Source organism: Hippoglossus hippoglossus, chromosome 24 (genome assembly GCF_009819705.1).
Source record: "Hippoglossus hippoglossus isolate fHipHip1 chromosome 24, fHipHip1.pri, whole genome shotgun sequence".
In the NCBI taxonomy this organism is placed as follows: domain Eukaryota; kingdom Metazoa; phylum Chordata; class Actinopteri; order Pleuronectiformes; family Pleuronectidae; genus Hippoglossus; species Hippoglossus hippoglossus.
In genome coordinates this window covers 933,262-953,991 of record NC_047174.1, presented here as the reverse complement: position 1 = coordinate 953,991, position 20,730 = coordinate 933,262, and the positions used below count along the sequence as shown (strand labels likewise).

Below are 20,730 nucleotides of genomic sequence, written 5' to 3'. Positions count from 1 at the left end.
CCTCCTCCTCCTCCTCCTCCTCACCCGGCTCAGTTTTTGTCTGATGAGGTTTACGTCTCTTCGTGCTTTAGTGGCTTGTTGTGTTTTCTGTCACTTTAATTTTCATTGGGCTTCATGTTTTGGAATCAAATATAAAGTCGATGAAAGTGAGATATGACTGAACACGTGAAGAGACGTGTTCTTCACATGTTCAGGTTGATCACTTCAATGACAGTAGAATGTTTTCATGCTCTAATGTTCAGGACACATCACGTTCCTCAGACTGTCCGTCGCTGCAGCTCCTCTCTTCAGCCTCTGTCTCCAACACGTATGCTCCTGTCTCTTTAAGACGACCCCCCCCCCCCCCCCCCCCCCCCCCCCCTCCTCGTGAAGCCCAGTCTGCTCTGATTGGCCAGCTGCCTCTCTCTGTGGTGATTGGTTCTCATCATCTCTGTATTGAACATGAAACATCTATATTCTTTAGTTATTGGTTTTCTTCCACATTATTCAGTTTATTCATCTCTGCTGTAAAACACATGAGGAATAAAAACCTTTGTTTTCTTTCTTCTCTTGTCTCGTGATAATTATAAGAAGATTCAATGAGCTTTAACTTCCTGTGGTTTAATGTGTGATGTGTGATGTGTGATTGTGTGATTGTGTGATTGTGTCTAATGTCCCTGCAGAAATAAAACGTGTGTAACTGTGGTAACAATAAAAACTTAAAACACTGAACAAGTCACTCAGGGTTTGTCTTTGTGATCAGTGCTTCTACAAAGTGTTGCATTCAAACATTACACATCCGGCTAGCAACCTTCAAAATAAAACTATTATTTTGTATTTGATCGAGTGTGATCTGTTGTTATGTTCATTTGTTTTACCTGTTTTAAATTATATTTCTCTTAAAGTGTACCCATAGAATCCAAGTAGTTGCAGTTGAACCTTCACCAGACTCTTACCGTGGGAAATTAGGTTTTAATAACAAGTGCCCAAGGACACTTCGGCATTGGAACTGAACCACAGAATCTGAGGTTTTGCACCTTGTACATTTGAGATTTGAATTTGATATCAGAGGATATTTAGACTACAAACTTGTTGTACATGAAGCGGTGTCAGGTAGAATATACCCGTCTGGGCGTGCAGACTCTCGGGTGACACCACAGGAGCAACATGGAGGCTTCTTCTGGTTTTTCCAGTTGTAATAATAATATAATAATAAATGAAATGTAATAAATGTAATGTGATGTAATAATACCTCTGAAGAAGGAGTCACCAGTTACTTAAATCGTATTGGATTTCTCTGCCACACTATTTACTCCTGAAACTTTTGGGGTGAACTCTTTAAACTAAGCTGAGTTCATGTTAATGTTTAAAACTCTAACCACACGATGCACCTGCAGCCTCAGTGGTTCTTAACCCCCCCCCCCTCAGTTTTCTGCAGATGTTGAATTAACGTCTTCTCACATCAGGGAGTCAGCGTCACGTGCAGCTGGTTCCGTTGCCGTGCTTTTGTCTTGAAGGCCGGTGGCGGTGTTTCCGGCCGCGAGGCGCCTTGTGCCGGCCGCTTGACTCCAGGAGCCGCTGTCATCTGAGCTCCATCATGGAATAAACATGGCGCACAACAGGAGCATCCTCTTCGAAGGTAAGCCCCGAGCCTCGGCCGCCCTTCAGCCGCCTCCCCCGGCTCTCCCCCGGCTCTCCCCCGGGCTCCTGCCCCGCAGAGGGAGCTCGTGTGGCCGCTGGTGTCCGCTCTTCATCGGTCCAGAATACGTGCGGCTCCCCGGAGCTAGGCTAGGCGGCTAACGCTAGCATCGCTCCGCTCATCCTCCGGCAGCCGGGGTGAAAGCGAGCTGCCAGGCCGGTGACAGCGGCACATCTGCGGCTCGGCACGGGGGGACAGTGGCGGGGAGAGCGGCTGCAGAGGGATGGAGGTCCGGCTCGGTTCGGCTCGGCTCGGTCGGTCTTTAAAGCCTGACAAGCTAGCAGCGTTAGCTGTGGAGTTAGCTGGCTCTGCAGTGTGGAAGCTGGATGTGGTCACGGGCCTTCCTGCCTCAGAGGCTGCTCACCTCCACACAACGTGGGAACTTTGCTCATAACACATTTAATCATGGATTCAAACCATCCACACGTTGTTCTCCTCCTGCAGCTGTGGACCAGCCTGCTAGCCTGCTAGCTGCTAACACCAGCCGGCTAGTATCTGACATAAACAGTGAAAACTAGCAAACATTCACCTTCCGGATGTTTCTGCTTGATGTTAACATTATAAATAATATTCAACTTCGTCTGTTTGATAGTTCGTATTCATGTTGAATCTGTAGGAGCCTGGAACACGAAGAAGTACAATGAAAACATCTGTAAAGTGATGAAAGAGATAAAACAGGCAAAAAGACACCAATTCAACTTAAAGGTTCCGTGTGTAGAAAGTAGTGACATCTAGTGGTGAAGTGTCATGTTGCAGCTGAATGACACTTACTGCCGATAGATCCTTTCACCTAAATCTCACAAACTGGACCTTTAAATACAGTTTACATATTAAAGTCCCATGAAGTTAAATGTCCCATCAGCACACTGGTCCAGTGCTGGTGATACTTCTGTCTTCTGTCTTCTGGAGCTTGTACCTGTGATTTCAGGTCGTCTCTGACGCGACAGAAATATTCTGATATCTTTGGTCGTGGCTCCGAAACTGTGGTGTGACGTTGTTACTGTGAATCAGGGCAACACACAGGTTCTGTGTGGCTTGTTGTCATGGACAGGTAGTTATTACTTATAATTCACTTTAATAATAAAGATCTTTTCAAAACAGTTAAGGGCTTTGCAACACAAAATGATAAAAGCAACAGTTCAAATGTCCAGCAGTCGTTATCAAAAGAAGCGAAGTAAAAGAAATGAATAAAGTAGAATGATATAAAATAATATAATTTAATGGGGTTTACTGAAGTTATTAACAAGGAGCCTGAGTGAGAACTGTTTATGTGTGGCAGCCAAATATAAATATTTCAAAAAGATTTGCCAATAATTCCTAAGATGTCGTTATCAAACTCATGACAGAGAAATGTTATTCAGGTTTGATATTTTCAGTTTAACCGTAAACCTTATTAAAAAACAACTAAGTCAAAAAGAAAACACAAATACAACCAAATATATAAAACTTGAATTAAGAATCTTTTCTGCATTGTTTATTCTGTTAAATATAAGATTTTATATTGTTATAAACACAAACACAGATACTGACATGAATGTGAAACGATGATTTTTATCACCCAGATGATAAATCGTCCGCCCGGCGTCTGAACCTCTAATTCACGTCAAAATGAGAGGAATCTTCAAATCTTAGCTCTCATGTGTCAGAGCTGCTGAAACAGGCTCAGTGATTGTTTTAGGAATCGTGGGAGTAACTGGCTGTTTAATATGTACATGAATCACGTTTCCTCCGAGGACGAGGTGCTGGTATGATTGAGAAGAGGACGTATGGATTTGAACGTGTCGTGGGAGTCGAGACTCTGTCTGGCGAAGTCTTGCTCTGTCACTTCAGCCTGTTGTGATAAATCGTGTCCTTGTGGCTGTCGTCGTTGTCTTGTCCGGCAGGAAGTCCTCTAACGTCTGAAGGACAAAATACAAAAGCTCAGGAGAATCTAAACCTCGACAACAGTATTTATTGTGATTTATGAAGCTGGGGAAAAAAATGGAATAAAACATGAACTTTGCAGAGCGTTGGGGTTGAAACGTGATCAGGCTCTGTAGGTTTGTACTGACTTGAACCAAGTGAGGTGTAAGAGCTGTAAGATTATAAAGTAATATCTGATTTTAAACACTTTAAAATGAATGTTCTTGTCATTTTAAAAGCCACTGAAAAGGATAAGTAACTAAAAAACAGGCAGCAACATTTTGCCTGCATGCTCTGCTCCTCGCTCAGCGTCTGGTGATCCACCGCTGTGAAGGCAGAACATGATGCACGAGAAGACGCTGCTGGATCTGAACGTGACATGTTGTGTGTAGCCAGACGGACACGATGACAGAGACTTCACCTAAAATACAATATGTAATTGTTTGGAGTTGTGTTCCGCTGGTGTAGAGAAGGAAGTGCCTCCATGTTTGAATCCTCTGTTTCTGCCGGTTGTTTTTCACGGTTCAGTGGATTTATGGAGGAAATAGGAAGCCACAGTAACTGACATCCAGCCGACAGTTAGAGATCAGGGCAGCGACAACATCAGATGTTCTAACGTTTTTTTGGGTTGAAATATGCAAAATGAAAACTGAATCAGCGTCATCTCCACATGCATCGGATATCCCACAGTCATTCTGCTTATATAAGTTTTATATAAGTTGTTATAACGTGGAGTTGGGGATCGTTGGAGTTTCTCTGATATCAGTGCTAAATCAAGACGGTTCAGTGAACGCTGATTCTTTTTCTTATAAAACAGTCGAGGATGAGATGTTCTTTTATGTTTTTGTGATCTCGTCCAGTAGGTGCTGGACGTGTAGGAACAATTAAAGTATCCAACTTTATCTATAACCAGAGCCTGACTAACAACATCGCCTGACACCTTCACAGACATGTATCAGTATCATGACTTGAACATTATACTGAATAAACCGCAGAGGGGAAAGTGCATTAATTTGATGGTCTTCATTCCAGTTATTTATATCGAATTTTATTAGTGTTTTCTTTTTATTTATAGTTCTTCACCATTACAGTCTGCAGTAAAATCAAGAACATTTTGGAAAACGTTCAGAACAATTTAACGTGGGCACAGGATGTTTGAACTACACTCATTTCACAAGTTATAATACATTAGTGTTTTCATTTGATAATGATCAGGCCTGAGATGTGGTGTCATGTAAATGGTCACTTCAGCTGATGTGTGTGTGTGTGTGTCTCTCTCTCTCTCTGGTTTCTGTGGGACTGAAGCTCTGGATAGATCAGAGACCAGGCGGGATGGAGGGTACAAGCACAGCTGGAGCTTCTCTCTCTCTGGTGACAGTGAAGAGGAGCGGACACATGAGTAAGCACTTCTCCCCGGCCTCTCGTTTTCAGCTGCACTGCATCACTCTGCCACCACACAGCTCGCTCCCTTCCCTCCACGTACAGGAAACGACCTCGGTGACACAGCCACGAGCAAAGTATTCCCGTCTGTCGATAGATTCTCTGCTTTACTGCAGCAGATCTGAGCGTTCGAACCCTGGCTGCGTGTTAAACCCTCTGATCTGGTTTACAAACCGGATCCCGATGGGGTCGGACTGAAGAGATAAAACCAAATTTGTTCTTTTGACAGTGTTCTTTACAATCTTTGCGTGACCCACTTGTGTAAACAGCAGCACTTCACTGCAGGTCCAAGGACAGGACGAGATAACACGACCTGCTGCAGCGCCACCAACAACACAAAGGTGCTCAAGTCACCAGCTATAAAACAGGGAAGATTAACAGACGAGCATTTTCAACAACTTGCAGAACATTTGACAGTATCGTGACAGTGTTGGTTTCATTACTGATTCATCTGTTTCCTTTATTAATGGAAGAATTGCTGTCTATTAAATGTAAAAAAACCTCATTATAGTTTCCCAGAGAGCAAAACATTAAAAACCCCTCGTATGACAGGAGCAGAAACAAGTGAGTCAATCATAGTTTCTATTAATCAACAAATCATTTCACCTCTGGCTCTGAACAAACACTGATAATCCACTTTGTGTCCATTCATGTGCAGATATGTTCGCTGACATTTACACACAACATAAACCAGTAAATGTGTTTACACCACGTTCAGTACACAAACACACAACCTTTATCGTTCTGATTTATTTTGTCTCGTTCCGTCAGGGCGAGTGTGGTGAGCATGGAGGAGATGGACAGGCCGCAGCCGATCTCCCCCGAGGAGAAAAAGGTAAACTTCTCTTCACCCTCTTCTTCCCTGACTTCCACACACTGAGGCTGGGTGACTCCCAGCAGGCCGCGGCGCTGGGTGACTCCCAGCAGGCCGCGGCGCTGGGTGACTCCCAGCAGGCCGCGGCGCTGGGTGGCTCCCAGCAGGCCGCGGCGCTGGGTGGCTCCCAGCAGGAGTTGGCGACACCACAGTCTGGCTGGCGCCTGCTTGACACCCACGGGACCCCAGGAGTCCAAGGATTAACGCTGCTGATGCTCTTTGGGAGTCACTTTCTGGAGCTGCTGTTGTTTTCGTGTACATGTGGGTGCAGGGTGTCACACTGTGATTGTTCCTCACTGCAAACAAACTGGGTATTTAGGCCACATCCAGATTCACCTGACGTCCACACTACTCCAAAGTTTTAGAGCCGCTAAATTTGAGAAGTTTGGAAACACTGCTGGCTCAGTTTTAGATTTAAAACTCCGGGGCTGCGTCGGGACGAGCAGAAACTGAGATGTTCTGCAAGAAAACAATCAGCACCGGCCTCGGCTTCCAGTGTAGAACACGACATGGAGAATCCAGTGTTACTGACCCTGTTGTCTTGTTAAACGAACACATAATAGTACAGATGTTCCTCATCCTCTCTCTCTGGTGTGTGTCGTCTCTGCAGACTCCCACCCTGAGGCACTTCACTTCCTCGGACCCCTTGAGGACGTACGAAAACCGGCCAAATAATCACATGAGGCCTCTGAGCAAGCTGGCACCCAAAAAGCTCAGGTACCTTTTTATCTTCTGTTCCTACAAACTGCTGCTGTGAGTGATCGCCACAAGATGGCAGCGTCGTTATCCGAAGGAGTCGACAGGTTTGTTTTTACACAAAGTCTTTGCAGTGTGTTTGATTTCCGTTCCCTTCCTCTCCGGCAGCGAGGTCCCTCTCACCGTAGCAACGCCCCCTCCCATGCCCAACAGAACCAACTATTTCATCATCAGGCCCGCGCCTTCACAAGGAATCGTTCTGCAAGGACGGCACTTTCAGCACGCACAGATTCCCTCTGCAATAAGGAAACCAGTCCAAAGGTAAGAGTCCGGGCAGGATGTGCTTTAGAGAAAAGATGTTCAGAGAGGAGCCTGCTCTAACTCTCACAGCCACACGTTTACAGCATGCATCTCATAAAAGTGAAAGACTTTCCTTTAGTGTTATAAAGGTTTTTGGTGAATGTAAAAGTCACAAAGCCCAAAGTCTGTGGAACAAGTTTCTTAAACGTACGCAAAAAGATTTTAAATCATCACATCTACTGAATCTAGATAAATAAAAAAAGGATTGAAGTATGAGACTCTTTTTGATTTTCATCTTCCAGCAGCCTTGATTTGAAGGAAAGGTGAGTTTGGGATGGAGCTGCTCTCTGTTCACGTCATGTGATGCTTTGTTAGTGTTTGGTTTCCTCTCTTCTCCTGTAAATTCATCTGATGCATGGCTGTGACAGTAATAACTACTTTGGAACTCTATGAACTCCGGGAAATGCCAGAAAATATCGTCTGGTCATGTTGTGTAGTTAGTGTTTGTGAAGCAGCAGCAGCAGGTTGTTGGGTCCCGACTCGTTCAAACAGGAACATGTGGGAACATCCAGGCGAGGGGCGGAGCCTGTAGAGCAGCAGGGGCGGAGCCTGTAGAGCAGCAGGAGGCCGGACATGACGTATAAACTCTGCTGTGGAAAGATCAGTGTTGTTGTTTACAGCTCATCCACACCGGCGTCGGCCCTCATCACCAAAAGATCTGGAATCTCCTCGTGTTTCCAAGTGGACGTCGTATATGTTTAAAATCAACCTGCAAACAGAGAGTTGTGTCTTTTCCAGTCTTTAAATCTTTTCCCAAGGGGCCTTAAAAATCCTTGAATGTTTGTTTTTGTTAGAATCAGTGAGACCTTGATTTTTATTTAACATTTGGTCAATAAATCATTTAAAGGACCTTTCACACCATCTCCTATAGCAACTAATACAAACTGTAAAACCCTGAAGTCCTTCTACATCTTTCTTTGCACCATCTGACCCGGTTCGTCTCCCTGGCTGAGGTTCATGATGAAACCTGTTTTCTCCTGTCATGTCTCTGATGGACTTGTTTCTTTCTCCTCCTGCAGAAATGACTTCTCCACCACACAGCAAGCTGTAGAAGTGGACAGCATCGTCCTCACCTGTCCAGAGATCTCAGGTACTGTCCACTGCTCACCAAGCGCACCAGGGGGCGTCGTCTCTTTAAGTCGACATCAGACTTCATGTGAGGGTGGAGGAGATTAAAGGAAGATTGTGTTTGTGTGTGTGTCATCTGTGAGCATCTGTATAATGAGCAGTGATCAGTATCTGTGTGTGTGTGTAGAAAATGTGTGTGAGCAGGTTGTGTTTGTTGTAATGAGTGTGACATGCAGCTGTGTCTGCAGATCTGAGTCGAACCTCCTCCCTGCTCCTGCCAGAGGAGGAAGAGGAGGAGAAGATCTCAAGCCTCCCACAGTTGATCCTCAAAGCTCCTGGCTGGGGGAGAAGAGCTTATGAAACTCTTGCTCGTAAAGCCTCTGAAACATCTCCCGGACGATGAGAAAGAAACGGTTTCACAAAAACAAAAACTGAAGATGTCCTCGAACAGTTCTCAGAGCAGGTTTTTTAAATTCATCATCAGCCTCTTTGTTTTGTGCAGTGAGATATTTTGGTTCACGCGTACGCAAACTGATCGCTGCTGAACCTTCACCTCCCGTTTACTTCCTGTGGTGAAGCAAATCTGCAGTGTGGCTTTGTGTGGAGTTCAACTTTGATGAACTTTGACCCGCAGCGGCGTCGCCTCAACCAACAACGTTTGTGTGGTCGACCCCCCCTTGAACTTCATTGGGTTTCAGTAATGATGAAGTCGAGTGATTATGTAAAGGATTAATAATCATTATCTTGATTTGTTTTCCCCTTTCAGACGATGAGAGTCTGAACATCAAGCGTCGCCTGCAGCAGAAGAGGAAATCGTTGGACGGCTGCTGTAGTTTTCCTGAGCAAGTCAAAGCAGCGGAGGTGAGAGACGCAGCCGCTCAACTCGTTCAGCCTCTTTCAGCTCCTTGGCTCATTGTTGGTTTCTCAAAGTCTCAGATCCCCAGACTCAGTAAACATGTGGTGAGATAATGTGAACTGAAAGAGTTGGTTGAGAACTGAAAGAGAGACAGAAACGAAAAGGTTTTCTGAGTGTCTCACACACACACACACACACACACACACACACACACATACACACACACACACACACACACTCAAACCAAGTGTTTTTCTTTGGCAGCCTCTCCGGCCGACCATCTATCAGGCCGTGTGCTTGAAGTGCAACAAGCCGTGTGAGGACATCAAGTGTCCGAGCTGTGGGAACATGGCGCCGGTGCTTCCCTGCCAGCAGGCCACGCTGTCATCCCCGACCCCCAGACCCCCCATCAGATCCCAGCCCTCCCCCGGACCAAACAGCCTGCAGCAGAACTTCTACAAACCGGCCACGACCATGAGGGCGCCGCATGGCGAGACCATGCCAGTACGTATCTCGAGCAGAGGAACCCTGCTGCCTCTGAACAACGGCAGGTCCCCTCTGTTAGCCGGGACGTCGAGCTGCTGTGGCACCCGGAACCCCCCGAAAGGGAAGAGGACGGCCCAGCAGCACAAGCTCAACGATCCCAGTAAGTGAAGGAGGACAGATTTATATTTTCACGTCTCCACGCTGGCGTCACCTAGTGGTCGAAGATGATTTGTTTTCTGGTCGTCCGTCCGTCTCTCATTCTTCTGAATTCACAGATTAACTGCTATTCTCCTTTTCTGTCCCGTTTTTAAAAAGTCCCAAACACGACTCATGACCTCAGAACTTTGCTAAATGTTGTTTCTAGCTGTAACTTTGTAAGTTGCCATCGTCTCTGTGAAATTAGTTTCTGAAAACAAACGGAATCAAATCACAACGTCCTCGTCGAGCTGAAAACCAACGACAGCACAAACCTTTAACTTCTCTTTGTCTCCTCCTCAGTCGTCCTGTCCAGCGACGACGAGGAGGAGGCCGACAACGCCAGCACAGGAAGTGTCAACCGACTGGACAGCGTTTCCCCACGACCCGCAGACTCGGCACATTCCTCGCCGGCACCCTCTGGAGGCAGAGTGGAGGCGGCAGTGAAGAGCGCCGGGGATCAGGAGGAGACAAACACCGAATTCTTTGAAGACGTCAACATGAAGGTCACGATACCACGGAGGGCTCGGATGAAAGACCAGGTGAGAGTCAGCAGACTGATCACAGCTAGAAATCTAATTATGTTACGATTAAAACTAAAAATCTGACTTTAACTCAGAGCTGGTTTTATTGAGCTCACTAGAAACTCGCACTGTCCCTAACGTCTCACACTCTACGTCTGTCATTCATAGTTTGGAAATCAACCGGCTGAGCAGTTCTCACCAAAGACGAAGAAGCCCAAGTGCATGCCCAATAAGTGCGACAGCATCATTCTGGAGTGTCGGAGCGTAAGAGTAGGAACTCTACGCAGGATGGTGACGAAACCTGTCGTTGTGAGTCACTGTTTATCTCACTTTCTCTCACTGGGAAACAAAAACTAAGAAATATAACAAAATAAAAAGCTAATAGCGATCTTCAGTGGTCAGGCTCTGGATTCGTCCTGAATTCGAGGCCTCGCCCAGAGAATTCAGTCCACGTGAAGGAGAGACTGTGGGAATAAATAATAAACATCTTCTTGTGTTCTTTCTCTTTTCAGTTTTCCATCGAACACATCCAGCTGGAAACCGAAGGTAAGAACCAGCAGCAGTGAATTCAGTTAATAAGACCCAGTGAGCGGAGCCGCTGGAGTCCGACACCGGCTGAGTGTGATCCACAGTTATTTCACCGTCCTCTGCTGTTCCTGAAAGAAATACAAACACAATTCTTTAGTCCCTAAATTATGATGTGAAGCCAAAACTAACCAGATCAAATGGAAACAAACACATGAAGCGTATTTTAGACTCCGAGAGAAAACGTCCTAAATCAAATACTTGGTTTCAAACACCTTCTACAAAAAGACACAAATCCTTTTGTACATTTTAAGACCTTTCCTCTGAAATGTGTTTGACTCGGACCTGTCGGGTGTTTTGTCCTCAGGTGCCGAGCGCAACAGCGTGGAGCAGGTCTGTCTCCGGGCATCGGAGCTGATCAGCTGCGAGTGGTGCAGCGTGCGGAAGCTTCCCGTCCTGTTCTTCCAGACGACGCCGGAGGAGTGCGACCGCCTGCGCACACAGCTCAACATGACCAAGGAGAAGGGGGGGCACTGGTACGACTGCACCGGGGACCGTGAGTGCGCTCGTGTACAAATACACACGTTGTTTATCTTTCTGAGACCAAATGAGTAAAATGGATGCATCTGGTCTCTGGTCAGAGACGGACGAGAAGTACATCGTCTTGATCTTCGAGAACGGCCTGGTGATGAAGGAGCAGATGATCCTGGAGGACATCCTGGGAGAGATCGGCCGGACCAACAACCTCATGAACTTCCCGACCAAGGTTCCCTTCGAAGAGGCCAACATCCGACTGGTCAACTACAACAAGGCCACGAGGCAGAAGGAGGACAAGGTGGGTGAGCTGCAGGGACAACGCTGGGATGTCAGATATCAATCAATCAAATTGATATCTCACAGATCAAGGTGATGTGTCGTCAAAGCAAAAGTCTGAACCCCAAAAGATTGATTTAATATCCTCAGCTCTTTTTTTCACTTTCTATAATGTTCAAGATGTTTGGGACATTTTCACAGATTTCAAACCTTTCAAGCCTATTTTTCATTTTGTCCAAATCAGAAAATTAAATCAAATTCGTAGAGAAACCAAACTCTAGTGATTAAAGACGACATGAGCTCTCGTCCCTGTGGATGTCATCTTACTTCTCACTGACACCCCCCCGTCCCCCCGTCCGTCCCCGTCCCCCCCCCCGTCCCCCTCTGCAGACGAAGCCGATACAATCTCCTCCCAAAATCACGCAGGTCACACCGGTCGGCAAAGTCTCGCAGGTCACGATGCCCGTACGTACGCGGATGGCCACCCGCCAGCACACCAGCACCTACTTCGAAGACGAGGACGAGGACATGACCGACCTCCAGCCCACGTTCTCCGGACCAATCATCAAGTGAGCGACTCGTTTGCTATGACGCTCTGTATCGTGAGAAAATGAAGAACTGTGGTGCAGATTTGGTAAATTTCAGTTTCTGCAGTCTCTGCAGGAAACGGCATTAAAACATTGTGGAGGTGATTGTAATTCATTTAAATGGATTTTATTGTTTAGTCCTTAAAAAGCCTTTAACATGTTAGAATATGAAGTGTCTGGACCTCGCTGCCCAGAACCACTGACGTTTAACATCATTTTCCACATATGTTATTCTGGGCCTGGGAGGAAAAGTTCAGGAAATGTCCTGAGCCTCCTCAGACATTTTTATTCTCACATACAGAACCGCTGATAAATGTCCAGAGTCTGAAAACAGCTTCTCTCTGCTGTGGTTAAAACCCTGTTTTTCTTCTTCTTCTTCAGATTAATGGTGTATCCTCCTCCTCCAGCCAAAGGTGGCATATCAGTCACTAATGAAGACCTCCACTGCCTTAATGAAGGAGAGTTCCTAAATGATGTTATCATAGACTTTTATTTAAAGTAAGCAGCTGATATCCTCACACGACAGTAAATTAAAAGTATCTGTGTGAGTTTTCCTACTGAAACGAGTCGTTTGATTTGTTTTTCAGCTATTTAGTTCTAGAGAAATTGAAAAAAGAAGATGCACAAAGAAGCCACGTGTTCAGCTCCTTCTTTTACAAGCGACTGAACCAGAGGGAGCGGAGGAACGTTCCAGACACGACGAACCTGCCGTGAGTGCCCCCGGCAGCCAGGAGGTTTCTAAAGCCGGACTTCGCTCCGACGTTTCTCTGCTCAACACTTTGCTGTTCTTGGTTTTTCGCAGAATCCAGAAAAGGAAGCACAACAGGGTAAAGACGTGGACTCGGCACGTGGATCTGTTCCAGAAGGATTTCATCTTTGTTCCCATCAACGAGTCGTGAGTCTCAAGTCTGACAATTTGACTGGAAATCAAATATTCTACAGAACTTTGTCTCAGTAAAGTGAGATGGAATTATTTTCCTCATTGTCATTTTGAATTGCAATTGTTTCATCAGAGCTCACTGGTACCTGGCCGTCATCTGCTTCCCGGGCCTCGAGGGTCCCGTGTACGAGCAGAACCCGCTGTACCACGGCACGGCTCCGGCCTCCATCTCGGCGGCGGATCCCACATCAGTAGAGAACATCCCGGACCACTGCCGCCCTCTGTCCCCAGACGGAGACGGGCTGGACAGCTCCTCGGAGCAGCCGTCCCCCGGCGTCCCCGAGGCGTCTGGAGACACTGACAGCGACCTCGCCAAGGAGAGCTCCGCCTTCGCAGACAGGAGGCAGGAGCCGTCCAGTGCTCCTGCAACGTCCAGCAGTTTCCAGGCCAATGGTGAACAACAATATACGAGTGAGTCCCCATGTGATGTCTGGGTGAGATTGTAAATCACTGAACCAGGATCAGTTCCTGCAGTTTGTCTGTTAGTTAGCAGGATTACACATTAACTACTGAACCGATTACCAGTAACCTCGTGGTGGGATGTGGTTTGGATCAGGAGAGAACTCGTGCAGTTCAAAGTGTGACCTACAATCCAGAGACGCAGAAACATAGAACAACAAAGAGAACTCTATTTATTGATTGATTTGATTTCCTGTGCTGCAGATTCATGGTTTTTGTTTGTTTGGCTTCTTTCAGGCGAGTTGCACAGAATCAGTGTTTGTTATGGTTCAAACAGAGGAGACGAGGACGCTTTCACCTTCTCTGACGACCAGAGCTCCTGTCAGGTATCTCCTCTGGTTCATGTCTCACTCACTCTCACATCTGTGTGTTCAGGGAACTCATCATCAGTCACAATGAACCTTTAAGTGAATAAAAGCTGAGCCCAGTTTGAATCCTGTGTTCAGGACGAGTGCAGTGAGGACGGGACTGTGGCTGAGGACACACTGGGCCCCGACGTCTCTGGTTCGGCCTCCAAACAGAACATCTGCAAACAGTGAGTGGTTGCACGTCTGGGTTTTCACCTACAGGGGGCGCTGTTGCTCTGCTTATGTTAATTATGCGCATCAGCTCAGTTGGTTCCTTCAGAAGAAGCTGAAACGTTTATTTAACTGCAGTATTACAACTTTTCAAGTCTTCTCCTGCAGCCTCCTAGTAAAATGTCTGTCACATGTCCGAGTGAGTCCATGTGAGGAAACAGCAGGACAATGTGTGGAAGCTCCGCCCCTCGTCTGGATGTCCCCCACACATTCCTGTTGGGAACGAGTCAGACCCGACAACCTGCTGCTGCTGCTTCACAAACATGTGTAGAGTTCATGTGTGAAGACTGAGCATCCTGTGACCTGCTCCTCAGTTTCACAGGTTTAATCGAGTGTAAACATTGGAACTGACTCTTGTCCTCGTGTTGTTCTTCTTCAGGCCTTGTATCCTCATCATGGACTCGCTGCGTGGTCCCGCCAGGTCGACTGTGGTGAAAACTCTGAGAGAGTGAGTGTCACAGCAGCGCAGACCCAGAACCTTCAAACTGTCGGGGGGGGGGGGAGCCGACGCTGCAGGGGACTGAACTGTGTGCGTTTGTTTTAGGTACCTGGAGGTGGAGTGGGAGGTGCGTAAAGGGACTCAGCGCAGCTTCGGGAAGGACGTGATGAGGGGGTCCAGCCCACGTGTGCCTCAGCAGGATAACTTCAGCGACTGTGGAGTTTACATCCTGCAATATGTGGAGAGCTTCTTTGAGGTGAGAGCGGAGATTCACTGCTTCAGTCATTAAGCTTTTTATTTTATTCAAGTTGAAACAAATGAGTCGCGTCAGGTAGATTCTCATCTGGAGGTGGAGACAACAGCTCCCATGATGCCGCACTGCTTCACAGCATCAGACTCAGCAGCTCCAGTTAAAACAGTTGATCTTAACAAAAACACTTCATCCAACTCGTGAACTGCTTTTTCTTCAATGAAAACGTTATTTTCAGTTTTCCTATTTTATATTTCTGCTGAATATAAAAACTGAAAAGCAAATACACAAGTCACACAAAGAAGTAAAGGAGAAAAATATGAGTATGATGAATGACATAATTCAATGAATAATTCAAACCAAATGCACTAAATTAAAACGTTATTTCATTGCACAAATATTCCTTTATTCCATAGTTTCATTTTGAAATGACAAAAATATCACAGATTTTTAATTTCAAAGACAAAGGTGATGCAGCTTTTTAGTTTTTTATCATCTTCAAACTAAAGTTCACTCAAATGAATAGTGTAATGCTTCGGTACTTTATACGAGACATTTGTTGTTGATTTCAATGTTTTTGTGGAATCAGTTGACAACAAGACAAATATAAAATGATTTGTCCGTTTCTGAGTTTCTCACCTTCCAGTTCACATGAAGTAATAATGAATCCTACTCTTCTTTGTCTCTTGTTCAGAATCCGATCCCCAGTTTCCATCTCCCAGTGAATCTGTCCGAGTGGTTTCAGCAGCAGCGAATGAAGACGAAGCGCAAAGAGATCAAGGAGCTGATCCTGCAGATTCAGACTCAACAGGAACTGAACCGGGACGGCTCCGACCAGGTCCGGGCTCCACCCGTCTCCTTTGAGGAGCCCGAGATCAAAGAGACTTCTGGGTCGACGGGCCGGCCACCAAACCTACCCATCAGCCCCTGAAATGCCCCCCCCCCCAGCTCCTCCTCGTCCCGTTGCTCCCGGGCCGAGCGGCGGCGAGGGGCGTGAACCTGAACCTGATTGTACGCTGCTGGTTTCACGAGGAAATGTCTGAAACGGTCCTGAACTCCCTCCATCACCCACAGACTTCCTTTGAATTTGTATTGAATAAAAAACATGAAGTGTAAATATGCTGGAGTTTCTCCGCTGCCTTTGTAATTTACTGTTTTCTGACTCGTACCTGAAAGTGGCTCATTAAGTTATGTTTTCATAGATGTTGGAGAATCTGTGCAGAAGATACTGTTTGGCTCTGGCGTCGTTATTTTTTATGCTCATGCTGTGTAGAGGAAAGAAGAGAAAACCGAAAAATACACTTAGAGGAGGTTGCTGTTATTTGTACGTTAAGAATCCTCTCGTCTGGAAAGTGTCGGACGTAGTTCAGTGCTTGTGTCTCTTCCATGTGGAGGTGATGAGCATTTTCACAATTAAAAGCAAATTTAGATGCAAGAGTGGCGTTTCTGTGTGTGTGTGTGTGTGTGTTGTTGCCACAGACTGAATAAAGATGGACGACATGACGGCTCCTGAAAGTGAAGCCAAAGTGTCTCCGTCGCCCCCTGGTGGCTGGCTGCAGTATAGGTCCTCCTCCATGTTAGCAGATGGGACATGGACCAAAGTATAAAAGTAGACGTTAAATAAATGTTTGTCAAAGATGGTTTCTGTCATTTCAGGTCGTTCTTATGTTTGTTCAAGTGTTTCTGATCAGTTTGGTTTGAATTAGTTATTTGATGATATAAGATGTCATGATTGACAGCTGACACTGACTCCTGATTGGTTGAGCACGTGTATGGGCGGGACCTTGTCACCACGGCTTCACAGGCGCTGAGTCCAAAACGTGTTTGATTAACTGGAGGAAGCAGAGATGTGTTTCACTTTATTTACAGTCTCTGGTTGTGAGTCTTTAATACATTAAACATTTTACATCAGAAGGATACAAAAAATGAAACTTTAACACAAAACACAATTAATAAAGTACAAATATTTGAAGGTGCAGCATCAAAGTGCTTCACATAAACTGACTCATTTTAAGAAAAACTGTCATACTGAACGAGATCTTATTTTAATATGTACACAAAATAAAAAAAACTGAAATGGAAGAAACCACAATAAAAACATTTAAAAGAGATTTTCTTGAAAAGATGACGTCAGTGAAATGACCTCAGTCCGTCCAACGATCTGTTTTTTCTGCTGACGTCATCGGAGGAAAACTTCAAATCTAGAAAATCCAGCAGGACGTTGAGCTCAGACGTGTGAAATCAAACAGGTGGTCGAGTTTCTCCGTTTTCACTCTCTCTCTCCAGGGAGACGACAGACGGACTCAGTGTTTCCTTTCACTCAAACATTCATGAAACGTTTTGTCGTCTCACTTCACAGACGACTCACAATATTAAATCATTAAATAATAATCAGCTGATCCAGATAATGGCTGCTGACTCGCTGCTGCCCCGTGTGGATGATGTAATTAACTCAAGGTGTAGTTCTTCTGGAGACTTTCACCCACATCCCATGGTCTTCATCATGTGTCTCATGCTCCAGTCATTCATTGAAAAGCTTTTTATTTTATCATCAGTAAAACAGGAAGCTCGGTGTGACTGAAAGCTCCAGAACAGCCACTAAAGGGACCTCGTGTTGAGAATGATAAACTTTTGACCTTTGACCCGACTGAACCCGACAACTAGGGGAAACTCAATCTGCTGACGAAGGTCATGTGATGACCAGAGCTGCTGCCTCAATGGACCAGAAGTTATCATGGTGTTAGAAACTCCATTTCCCATGAGTCTTGAGTTTGTGGGAACTGGTTCATGAGTCTTTCACAGACGTGTCGGTGTTCGCTGATATGAAAACTTTTATTTGACTGAAGAAACGATGCAGAGCAGATGTACAGACGTATCAGAAATGTTTTACTCTTATTATCTTTATTATTATTATTATTATTATTATTATTATCATCATCATTATTATCATGAGCGACTGGTCTGACACTGGTGTCCACAGTGATCAGCAGGGGGCGCAGCAGCAGACGGAGATTAGCACCATTGTTCTCGCCTTTGAAATAATCCCAGTTAATCCTCAACCTTCCCCACAAGGTCCAGTGTCGCACATGTCAACACAGTCACGTCAGATAATAACAATACGTATTATTATGTAATAATACCCCTGTTTTCACCACAAGATGGCAGCGTTTGTATCCAAGATATTTTGGCTTCAGTTCTGGATACGTGGAGAGGCGTGGTCCATCTTTATCTAAAATGTATTATTTGAACTGTTCCTTTTTTCACAGTGTTAATATTATTATTATTATTATTATTTTTATTATAATTTTTATTATTATTATTATTGTTAGTAGTAGTAGTGAATCCACTTCTCTCTGCCCCTTTAACTTTGCCCCTGTGCCGCCCCGGACAGCGCCCCCTGCAGGGACCCTCGCTCCTCCGGCCCCCGGGATGGAGCCACCTCGTGACGTCACGGGGCCGGTTTCCCAGGACTGCTGCGGGAGTCGGAGGCTGCGGGGCGGGGAGAGAGAGGAGACGGCAGCCGGAGCGGACGCCTCTCATCCGGAGACTCCCGGAATAACACGATTCACCCACCGGACGATCCCCCGCGGAGTCCCGGGAGTTTACACCCAGAACGAGGTAGGTAGCACCGGGGAGAAGGTGTCGCCCTGTGCCCGGGCTGTGAGCTAGCTGACCGGCTACAGGGCGCAGCAGCGTCCCGGTGCTAACAGCCAGCAGCACCGGGACGCTGTCAGAGGAGAACCCGTCCACACGGAGCTGAGAGCCGGGGGACGAGTCCCGGCACCGCCGGGCTTAGCTCTGGAGCACTAACCTAGCTTTAAGAGGAGAGAACACCAGACTACATTTAAACACTCGACAATTTAATGTCTTCTGATGATAATTAGCATCACGTGTTGGATATTACTCTGTAAAACACATAATTAGATGAATGAGCTGAAAAGCTAAATTTCGGCTTATTAAAGCTGTTTTTATTTATAATAGAACTTCCACTTTTTGACACAAAGCATCGCTGCTATCACCACGGAGGAGGTGGATGTTAGCCAAAGAGCACAGGGGACACAACAGGCAAACAGGATTTAAAAGTTGGATTATGAATGTCTAATGGTTCTTTGTGGATTTCTTCACAAGCCGAATTGAAGAGAGGCCTCTCGTGAAAGGGACAAAGTGATGATTCATTGTTCACAGCGCGTGTGCGTGTCTGGGAGGTGAGAGGATTCCAGATTCTCCCCTTTTTTAAATGAGGTTCTGGATTTGCGTCCAGACGGTGAGAGCCGAGGCTCGGTTCTGGAGCCACATTTAGCACAAGAGCTCGTCTGCAGCAGCGAGGAGGAGGAGGAGGAGCAGGAGGAGAAGCACCGGAGCGGACATGGTGCATGTGTTGTGCAGCAGCAGCTCCAACATGTCAGATACCACAGTGTGAGCCCGGCTGCGGCCTGCACACACACACACACACACATTAACACACACACACACACACACACACACATGCACACACTCGTTAACACACACACACACACACACACATTAACACACACATGCACACACACGTTAGCACACACATGCATTCACTGCCTCTGCTGAGCCTGGGAAGGGATGGTCCTGATTTGCATGAGAAAGACTGTGGGGGGGGGGGGGGGCCTGTCCACTGTGACATTATGGATATTATGATGGCCGAGGCCTGTGCTGGAGGAAGATGATCGTCCTCAGGAGCAGCCGGTGCTCTGCCTGTGTGGTTACATAAGAGCTCTCAGAGCCTCTTTGTGTTCTCAGCTGGTTGTTGATGCCGAAGCTGCTTTGTGATCAGATGTTAAAGCTCGTTTTATTCCCACCGTCTCTCTGAATCTCTCCCGTTATGTCTTATTATCGTCTCTTCATCTGTTAATACCTGTGACTTTGATGTATTTTCCCAGGATGCTTTGCGTGTTGGCGTTTTATTCCTTGAGGCCTCTCCTGATTCCTGAGTGGACATTGACTGTTGACCCCCTCCTCGCCGAGTGCTGTGTTTTTATGGCCCAGTTTTACATATCGCTGCATTATGTCACAACAGGAAGTGGAGCTGATTGTAGCTGAGGTTCTTCCTGGTTCAGGGTCCTCTTCAGGGAGGGATCCTGATGACGCCATAGTTATCGGATTAGTTGGATATTGAGCTTCATTAGGAGGCGGCGGTCATGTGAGGATCTTCTGCCGTGAGGATGTAAAAGCTAAAGAGTGATTGCTATTAAATAGAAAGTGTGACTCAGCAGTTTGCAGTTGGTGTCCGAGCGCAGCTTCATCTGAAATACACGTTGAAATGTTTTCAGACATGAATAAATAAATAGATCAAATCTTCTGTGGTCATGTTGTGTAGTCAGTGTTTGTGAGGCAGCAGCAGCAGGTTGTCGGGTCCCGACTCGTTCAAACAGGAACATGTGGGAACATCCAGGCGAGGGGCGGAGCCTGTAGAGCAGCAGGGGCGGAGCCTGTAGAGCAGCAGGAGGCCGGACATGACGTATAAACTCTGCTGTGGAAAGATCAGTGTTGTTGTTTACAGCTCATCCACACCGGCGTCGGCCCTCATCACCAGAAGATCTGGAACCTCCTCGTGTTTCCAAGTTGACGTCTTCGTCTTCTACGTGTACGGCTCCTCTTCTTCATCCTGAGATGTTTGTGTTCTTCCAGTTTCACGTCCGTCACGTGTTAGAAACCTCGTCCACACGTCCACTCGCTCTCTGGGAAGCTTCAGGACATTGTCCTCCATGTGTTGTTATACATTCAGATTTAAAAGCTCATGAATGTTTCCTCCTGTGTCGTGTGTTTTTGTCACCGAGGAGGAAGCAGATGGAGAAACGTCATTAAGGAATTCCTGGAATATCCTGGAAGTGTATATCGTGGAGAGTGAGGGATTGTGATGAGCTCTTTGAGGAAGTACAGCACAGTACAACAGTTAATGCGATAAAACGCGACATGAAGCTGCAGCTTTTGAATCAAAACCTCCCCAAAGATTGTATTCTATAATCCAGGATTACGTCTTTCTGTGCAGGCGTAAAGTATCATCCCCCTTTTACCGTCGGTACGACATCA

General features: G+C 46.2%; 2 protein-coding genes across 6 annotated transcripts in view; both read left to right on the top strand.

The window, feature by feature from the left end:
• The first annotated feature begins 1,457 nt into the window (after positions 1–1,457).
• Positions 1,458–16,105, top strand: senp6a (SUMO specific peptidase 6a). 3 transcript variants are annotated; one of them, XM_034580597.1, is made up of 24 exons: positions 1,504–1,618; positions 4,886–4,979; positions 5,792–5,855; positions 6,505–6,611; positions 6,759–6,911; positions 7,970–8,040; positions 8,785–8,879; positions 9,139–9,520; positions 9,859–10,097; positions 10,248–10,388; positions 10,592–10,625; positions 10,972–11,160; positions 11,246–11,439; positions 11,796–11,986; positions 12,386–12,502; positions 12,592–12,714; positions 12,807–12,899; positions 13,018–13,259; positions 13,290–13,355; positions 13,641–13,729; positions 13,850–13,938; positions 14,361–14,429; positions 14,526–14,676; positions 15,365–16,105. In XM_034580597.1, the coding sequence occupies exons 1-24, from the start codon at positions 1,588–1,590 to the stop codon at positions 15,599–15,601; spliced, it is 3,261 nt and encodes a 1,086-aa protein (XP_034436488.1). In that variant the 5' UTR covers positions 1,504–1,587; the 3' UTR covers positions 15,602–16,105. The 3 variants fall into 3 exon arrangements, with proteins under 3 accessions (XP_034436487.1, XP_034436488.1, XP_034436486.1); XM_034580596.1 differs by having other exon boundaries at positions 1,458–1,618; positions 11,808–11,986; positions 13,018–13,355; XM_034580595.1 differs by having other exon boundaries at positions 13,018–13,355.
• A 2,003-nt stretch (positions 16,106–18,108) lies between these two features.
• Positions 18,109–20,730, top strand: part of myo6a (myosin VIa) — a 75,273-nt gene continuing 72,651 nt past the window's right edge. For all 3 annotated transcript variants that reach the window (XM_034580587.1, XM_034580589.1, XM_034580588.1), the window contains exon 1: positions 18,109–18,288. The gene's annotated coding sequence lies outside the window, so the exon portion shown is untranslated. The remainder of the gene's footprint in view (positions 18,289–20,730) is intronic.